We start from the raw sequence: 9,120 nt of genomic DNA on the forward strand, positions 1-9,120 counted from the left end.
TCCTCTATGGCTGAAGGAATCAAGGAGTCTGGCTGTCCATAATCAACATCCAGATATGCTAACCAACAGCTTGCTTTTTATTTTCAGTCAGTTAATTATTTAGAAAGGAAAAACTTAACAGCATATCAGAAAATGGACTTAAAGAACTTTTGTTATGAACATTGAACTATAAAGTTTGCTTGGATGCCAACTGGCATTGGCCCAGCGTGTACGAACTGAAAGGAAACACCCTTCCTCTTGGGATACTAGTCCCATATATTATAAAAAATGAATAGTTGCTCCTTGGTTACCAAGGACCTGAGGCAATCAGCCCCCATTGTTATCTTTTAGCAGCACAGTATGCTTGGGCCTTCAGCAACGAGAATGGTTGCTAGGAATTTGCTGCATCAGAGCTAGTTTATAAAGTGCCAGTACTACCAGCACACTTGCCTGCTGGTACAGAGCACTCCCCTAGTATAAGCTGCACAGACAAATCCCACAGTTTGCTGGTTAGAGAACCTGGATTTTACTACAAGCATTTACTTTTCCCCAGTAAAAACTTATGATGTGAACAGCTTTTTTGCCAGCAGGAAATAAACTAATAACTTCAAATAAATTTTAACTGCACCCCTTTTCTATACATTGCTGCCTTTCTTACACGAAGGCCAGTCTTCATGGGGAAAATTACATTAAATTAATGCCCACAGTCACACTGGTGTAGCCAGTGTGGGTACTCCTATTCCCACACGAAAGGACCTTTTCTTGGTTGAGCTTATGTTACTCCAAAAAGGACTTCATCTAAACTAATGAAAACCTTAGGCCAGACGCATGCCAAGAATAGTTTGCCACTTTAATTGCCTTGGCAAAACACACCAGCAAAGCATTTGTAGAACACATGTAACTCAGAGCAAAAAAAATGGTACCGACTGCACCTCATGGCATCTCTCCCCCTCCTCTTCCAAGGGAGGAACGAGCATTGCTGTCCATCCAGTAGCTTCTGCACTATGAGTTTTTACCAAAAGCTGCACAGAGACAGATCAGATCTCATAATATCCCTAAACAAAAAGGCTAGTTCAGAAAGATGACAGTGCAATTATACAACTCCCATGTCAGGCTTCATGTCTGTACACTGGCTTGCTACACCTGTACAGTCAAGCTAGTATTCCTGAAAAACTCAGCCTGATAAAGCTCTAATATACTGAACCACTTTGTGCATCTTGTGAAAGTAGCTGACATGCTTCCTTCCCCTCTGCAGCAGAACGCCACTCCAGGGAGAACACTGACGACACCTGAAGCTGTATGTTCTACTAGAAATACGAATCCATGATCCGAACTTTTATATGGACAGAGATGAAAGAAACCTTATTTTTTTTATTTTGAAGATGGATCATTTAAATTTCCCTGCATGCCTTGCCAGTTCTTGAAAGCTTTTGTTACCAAGACTGTTTCTTCTTATTCCCTATAAGCCTGATTCCTTGGCTGCCGACAGCTGGAACTGGTGGAGGGAAGTCAGAAGTGTAAAATGGTTCTTGTTGAGCAAATTAGAGAAATGCAGTTCACTATTTTTTTTTTTTAAAAATGACAAAGGATTGTAAGATACCAAACTGCTGCAAAAAATTTTAATGAAAAGTGGCAACATAATAATATACTCTGGTAAATTAGGACAGGGTAGTAAGCGATTGTACAAAAGTCCATTTGTGACAGAGACAGCAGGAGGGAGAATTCTCCCTTGTCCAATATTTCAAAAGCACTAGTTTTGTACATGCTCACAGATACTGTGAGCTCCCTAACAGGGATTCTTTGATCGTCTCCATTAAATATTTTTTGTGGACATATTCTGAACTTGGTAAGAGGGGGAAATACCATTGTATGGAATTAAAAAAAAACCAAACAAGTACTGAACTGTACATTCATATCTTTTGAATATGGAAACATTTGTGACAGTTTGGTCTTCAAGTGGTATTTTAAAAAGCTTTTGTATTGTTTACCTAAAGTACCTGTTTCTTATTCTCATAATACATGGAATCAAACCAAATCCAGACCCGTTGAAGAGATGTTATACAAGCCTATAGCAAACCAAATATATTCTACTTCGTGGCTCAAACCGTATCCATACCTGTACTAGTTGGTTTGGATGCTCTTCCCTTAGGGACTGGCAGTAACAGTAATTCCAAAGACTGTGGTGGAGTTGCTTTCTCTTGCTTCATCTCTGAAAGCTGCAGGGGATCCTCAGCAACCAGCGTTTTCTTCTTCTCAGCCAACAGGGTGCCTGCAGCCCTTGCAGCAACCTCCTTGAGAAGGGCAGCTGAAGAGGTCATGGAAGCCAGAGAAAGGAAAGAACTAGCCGGAGGCGGGTGCTCCTGCCCAGGAGTCATGCTTCTTTCACTCACTTTCTTAGATAAAGCTGCTAACGTGGAGCTGGCTGACTGAGAACTAAAAGGTGAGGAAAAGGATTCGAATCTTATAGTGTCTTCAGTCCTTGAAAGAGATTTGTCCTGCAGAACGGCATTGGCTGCAGCTTTCAGTTTCAGGATAGCTGAATCAGGGGACAAACCACAGGTGGTGGTTGAGTTTGGCAGCCACTTACCTTGATTCCATATAAAGTGACTACTTGCATTGTATTGGTCACTTTGTTCCTGTTTCTCAGCAAGCTTTCTGGCAAGAACACTTAGCTGCTGGGCATGATGAGCAGGTGGAGAGAAGGAGAGATTTGAGCCAAGATTTACGGGGGACTCAACTCTGCCATTTACTGTAACAGCAGCATCCAGCTTGAGGGAGCCAGCCTCCAGCAGCCGCCTCAGGTTACTACTCAGTGGCTTATTTGGACCCGGAGGTTCTTCTTCACACAGAGATGACACATCAGGAGAAAGGTGCTCTTTGCTCTGTAATGTGTCTCTTAGTGCCTCATTTTCAATGGATCCCAGCTCCGCTGTGTTGCTGCTAGGAGTTGCACTTCCCAAAGAAGTATCTGGGGAAGTGGACTGCTCTTGGATTCTGTCCTCAAGAGACAACTTAAAGTTCTCCTGGACTTCTCCATATGACGCTTCTGAATGAGTTTCTGAAGAATTTCCAAACCAGCGTTCTTCTTCACTGAGTTCACCTTCCACTTCTTCCTGTCTGGTACCATCTGTGTGGAACCAAGAACAACAGTATTATTCCCAAATCAGCATAAAATAGCTTCTCAGCATGAAGTATGCCTGGCCTCTGCATGACCCTCCTGAATAGTCACCTAACATCCCCCTAAAGTGCATGGACTTGGCATCAGCCTGGATTGAGTGACCAGGAAAAAGTTTTTTGAAAATGAGTAAGTCTTTGAAGACAAAATCATGACAAGCCTGTCATCTTTTGGTCAGCATAACTAAACCAGCAAAAACTGCAACAATGCAAATATACAAATATATATTCATACATTGCAAATATTTCATTATTGGTATAGTCTGTACATCCTGCAAAATATTATGAACCCTGTGGTATAAAGCAGGGATTTAACAGGCCCAGAAATTACTGGATACTTGTGCCTCTGTACAGCTAGCACAGGCACGCCTTCAAAAGCCAATCAGGTGTGTAGCTACTCAAAGTAGTTTCTTCCAGTGACTTTAAATCTCAGCCCAATCCTGCAGTGACCCCTATCTAAAATAAAATAAAATTTGTACCAATAATACACAACTCATTCCTGAATAGCTGAAATGACTAATACATGAGTGCAGGCTAAAGCTGTCATCTCTCCAACTATTTGGGAAAGGACTATCATACACACAAAACTAATCTTTGGGTTTATTTCTTCTTATACAGGCACAACTTGCTTGTCATTTGCTTGTCACTTTTCATTAATGTTAAAGTTTTAAAGACCATCCTAAACTGAACTTAGTTCAGCTGAAAAGAGGAAAAAAAAAAAAAAAGAAAAAAAAAAGAAAAAAAAAAAAAAAGGTGTGGGTCTCTCTGCAGTTAGTTACATTTTCTCCTCTCCGGTAACTGCAACACATCTCAGTCTCTCCTGAGACCTAACTGACAGTATTTAAAGCACTGTGACCCTGGATTGCTCTTCTTCCTGATAGGTATTCAAAGTCATACAGACATGACCAAGACTTTTTCTGCAGATCTTGCTGGCCAATCAGAATGTAGTTAAGAACAACAGCAATGCTAGAATTAAATTCACGTTATCTTCTCTTGCCAGATACCTCTCACGTTTCTCGCTTTAAGACTCAACGTCCCAAGCTACAAAAGAATCTTTGTAATCATACTACAGCAAAACAAAAGGATTTAATATAACCCTCCACTGACTTTCTGGAAATAAGCCTGCATGATATGTACTGTATCTATGATCATATATTATTCCCAGATTCCCTATTTAATTCCAGCAAATTACAAAACTTGAAGAGAAGTTGATGAATAAAAACTTAAGATTTATATTATTGCTTTGACCCAATGAATTTAAGGAGGAAAAACCCAGCCAAATGTATCATGAGCGTAGAGATACCAACATATACTCTGAAAGCAAAGATTTTTTTTTTGTGTGTGTTATACAGAATATGAGGAATAGTCTCTCACAGTAAGTTCCTTTTACTCACAACCCTTTGGAAAAAAATTCACCAGTGTTTTAAGAGCCCACAATAAAACCACTCAGTTACCTTAGATTAGTAATTCAAGCAGAAGAGGGCTAGCATCTTTCCTATTCAAAACAAACAAAAGCCAAGCAAAACCCAAAGCACTTACCTAAAATTATTTTGATATTATCCAAGTTAACATCACAGAGACAGCAAGATTAACAATAACATGTGCATAAAGGCCAATACCATGCACATTCAAATAAAGAAGATAGATGCTAATCAGTTGAGCCAGCACTTATGCAGGTTAAAGGAGAGCTGAATGCATTCCCTTTTCATCCTGTGAACATTAAAAAGTAACTTGAGGCATGTCTGTACAGTTGGGTGCACTCAGATGAGAGATGCATCCACTCATCCCACATGCAAGCAAGTTCTGGATTGGAAGCCAAAAAAGCATCTTACTGGCTCTTTGCCTGAACTGATACACCAAGAGCAGGGCACATCCTCTGGGACACAGCCTAGAGTTGACACCACTACACAGCTTCTGAGCCAGAGCTAGCCTGCATCCTACCACTTACATCCATGTATCTGCTTACTTCTGTCTGTGTTAAAACAACCCTTCCTCTCCCCTGCAAACCCGACTCTCTCTGTGTCTCTGCTCCCCATCCATAAATAGGGAGGGAGAATTGCATTTCCCTTCACTCAGAAAGTCATCTAAAAATTACAGTTTGAGAGACAGGTAAATGTAAGAGGTTATAAGAGGAAGTGGGTTTCTGTTTTAGAGAAATCTCCAGCTTACTAAACCCCCAAATTTCTCTGTTCCTTGCTGTGTACTTCAATTTCCTAATGTTGATATGTTTCCTAGTCGCAACCAGCCTTTAAAATACCAGTTAAATAACACTGTTTTAAAAACCTCTCAATCTTGTTCATCCAACTTGCACTGGAAATGAATTATTCTTTCTCACCTGCACCAGTTTTTGCTCTAACCATAAAAGTAATGTCCCACATGTATTTTCACTATCTATCCATCCTCTCTAAAGCTGACATCTCAGGGAGCACTCTCAGTAGATGAGGAAGAGGACACTGGTATTTGAAGCTGATGGTAAGGATGGGGGTAAAGGAACTGCATCTGCTATGGCACAGCTGCAATACAGCTTGCTTTGACAGTAAAACTTTATACCTGGAACCAAAAAAAAAAAAAAGGTAGCAATAGCAGAAGAGATAGGAACAGGACATGGATTGCCTTTCTTTTTCCAGACATGCACATTCTCCATTGGTCTTGCCTGTATGAAGAGCAGCCTCCAACATTTTATTGACAGGGAGCAGCAGGAGTGCAGTAGTCCTTCATTTAAAGGCTTGCTACCAAGTCCAGAATTTCCCTCCTCTGTGGGTAGTGCAGTGAGAGCTCCCCCTCCTGTTGCTAATCTACCTGTAACCACTCCAGCACTCTCAAATCTCCAAGCGGTCTCCATAACACAGGGTGAATTTCCTTTGCAGCATCTCTATCTCAAAAGCCAGCTGGATTTTTTTTTCCCCATCAGTGCAGTTTCTTTCTGTACCCAGAAACCAGTCCTCTAACTGCTGACACAGTTCTAATTTTCCTCCTCTCAGTAATTCCCTCAGTTGCTGCAGTATCAAGTCCACTGTATTTTAAGGCTGTGAGGTTAATACTGGAAAAGCCAGCATCAGTGTCTTATCATGAGCTCAGTCAAGCCTCCTTTTAAACAGCAGTGAACTGGTTTAGAAGCATAACAGTGAAGCCTGGCAATTTCATTTCTAAGCAAAGTTGCCATTCAAGGCCTTTGGGGCAGGATTGTAATTCACATTGACTTGTGAGCCTGTGAGTTTGAACAAGCTTGAGAACTCCAGGAGAAATCAGCCCAATCCACCAACTTTCCTATGATTTCACACTAAATAAAACCTTCCCTCAGAACTCAGAGGGTTCACGGGACACCTAGACCAGGTTTGTCTGAAACAGGAGCCAACCTCCATGTGTCTGTCAAGAAACTTCACATCTGTGGCAGCAGATCTGCATGACGTGTTTTTCCCTTCTCTCGCAACACAGCTAAGGACCTCCAGTGAGAAGTCCTTGAAAGCTAGGAATAGAAATGTAATACCACATTTAAATTTCTTCTCTCCACCATAAACATACCATAGTTTGTTATTACAGAATTACTTATGAACGTTAAGCTCCCGGCATTTCATTTCTATTGCAGCCTGAAATGCTAAACATGGGTAAGAAACAACATTGAAGTTGCAAAGCCAGAAGAGGTAACTTCAGAGTTAGAGGCAAATTCTCACTGACTTCATTTGGTAGAAGACCTGGCTGGGAATCTCACCAACTTTTACCAAGTAACTGCTCATCAGATTGCCTCTTCTCAACATGATTCAAGAGTCAAGACCTGTCAATGATTCTCTCTTCCTGATTTCCATGGCAGTTCTGGAAAGAGAACTGCTTCCCAAACCATTTGCCACTGGCAGAGGCTAGTGGAAGTTACAGGTGTCCTGCATGCTTCAGGACTACCCCATCACACAGCACCCAGGAGCCTCACACAGGTACTTCCCACTCCTGTCAGCGATGACAAAAGGCACCAAAGTACTGCTGGCCAACTGCTGCCACTGATGTAGCCCAATATCAAACAATCTCTGGCAAAGCCACAAATGTGTGCAGAAGCACTGTTTGAAGAAGTGCCAGTTTCCCTCACTCGCCCACTCATCTGCTTGTTTTGAAATACGGAGAAGTTCTGTTTCGTCTTCAAGAGATCAGTTTGACAGACAAATCGTATTGATCTCAAAGTATGTTATTTCACTTCATGAGCATCTGCCCTTTTACTTAGAGTGGTGATTAGAATTTGACCCTGATATCAATAGAAATGTAAATATTAACTTGCCCAAAATACTTCTATCTGAAAACTGAAAAAGACAAGCAGGTTTGTTGATTTATATACTGAGCCACCCAATTCACATACTGGAAACTTTAACTGTACCCAACGTAATGTACACATGCCATTCCTGAAAGTGGCAAGTGTGAGATGATCCATAGGTCCCCTTTGCAGGACTTGGAGTGGAGAAATATGAACGTAGCAGGCTAGATCTAGAAACAGTCTGTGCAGCACACAGAAAAGGGAACAGCCTCCAAGTTGTGGCACTGAGCAACAGACATCAGCAGTGAAAACATGATTGAAAGAACACCATTTGGACCACCAGAGATTATCTGAGAAGAGGCTACAGCTAAGGAACCCACCCCAAAGAGACTGAATTTTCATGCTAAGAGGGACAAAATTTCACTTTAATTATTCAGTGCAATGAGTAAATTAAAGAACTTCAATACAGAATTAACATTGCAAATCCATATGCTACAGTGATATGAAACATATGGAAATTGTAATTATGGGATTACAGAGCGAAAATTAAAACAAATATAAAAGTAGATAGAAGTCAAATAATTTCAAAGAAATACACACAGAAAAATTGCTGATGAAATTAAATTAGGTAAGAGTGCCCTAACTTCAGCAGTAACATTTCAGGAAAAATCTGGGAATCTACAGGACCAGGATTTAAAGGGATAGGAGAGCCAAACCTCATTTTTATTATCTTGATATCAAATATCTTGGTCTGTATAAGGATTTCAGAGATGATCATTCAAGTTTGTGTTAATCTACATAAAGTTACAATTGCATTTGGTGGCTATTTGTCACCCAGGTCATCTTCCTAATTTGATGCCCCAACAGCTTATCTTACTTCATCTCTAGCACTTATTATAAACCATTCTCTGTATTATCTTATACTAAACACTATACCTAGGCCTACTGGAAGAGCTATGATTAAGTGATAGGTTTACACCATGAAACTGAGGAGCTCTGCAAAGATATCTAAAGAATTTAAAAGGATGCATTAAACTTAAATGAAGCAGTAAGCCATCCATAAGGAGTTCTGACTCAGATGAGCAACCAGTTTAAGGCCAAGTAAATAGGCAGATGCATCAAAAATAAGGCAGAGACAACACCTAAGCAACCTAGAACTTAGCCTCATGTGACTTTTATCAAGAATAGAAAGAAAAGGGGAGTGAATGAAGAAAAGCAGCAGCTGACAACCAAGAAGGCATGCACAACTGTAAAGGCATTTAGTCGTGGGCAAGGAAGAAGTGAGACAGCCAGTAAACTGGTGTGCTCATATGTGGCCTCCAGGATGGCTTCCCATGTCCTACTCCCTCCTGTCTGTTTTCTTAGAACCCTCAAACGAGGATTAGGGATTTGGCCACCGGCCAAAATTTGCTCTCCTGGCAGTCTATTTCAGAATACCCTCTCTTTACAGGTGCTGTAACCCAGGTTCCATCATGACTGTTACTATCAGGCTCATATCCAAATAAGAGGAGTTTCCCATCACATGATGGCTGCACGTTCAAGAAGAGAACACAGGCCCACAATGTCTCTACCTTAGCTCTGTGACAGTCAGCTAACTTACGCCCTTCAGAACTGGGACACAGAAGGATGCTCACTTCCTTCAGCCAAACCCAGTAAGTACCACTGGCATGGAAGCCTTGAAACTTGCCAGAGGCTGCTTACTAGCCACCCTGGGCAGAACAGTTTTAGTGGAA

The 9,120-nt window shown here is 41.1% G+C and overlaps 1 protein-coding gene across 1 annotated transcript in view; it reads right to left on the reverse strand.

The window, feature by feature from the left end:
- ZNF827 (zinc finger protein 827) overlaps positions 1 to 5,531 on the reverse strand; it is an 80,752-nt gene extending 75,221 nt beyond the window's left edge. Inside the window, exons 1-3 of the mRNA XM_075709438.1 lie at positions 5,489 to 5,531; positions 3,209 to 3,289; positions 2,096 to 3,106 (exon numbers count right to left, since the gene is read on the reverse strand). Of these exons, the coding sequence (XP_075565553.1) occupies positions 2,096 to 3,106; positions 3,209 to 3,289; positions 5,489 to 5,531 (1,135 nt within the window). The remainder of the gene's footprint in view (positions 1 to 2,095; positions 3,107 to 3,208; positions 3,290 to 5,488) is intronic.
- Positions 5,532 to 9,120: the final 3,589 nt, after the last annotated feature.

Source organism: Pelecanus crispus, chromosome 4, assembly GCF_030463565.1.
Source record: "Pelecanus crispus isolate bPelCri1 chromosome 4, bPelCri1.pri, whole genome shotgun sequence".
Classification (NCBI taxonomy): domain Eukaryota; kingdom Metazoa; phylum Chordata; class Aves; order Pelecaniformes; family Pelecanidae; genus Pelecanus; species Pelecanus crispus.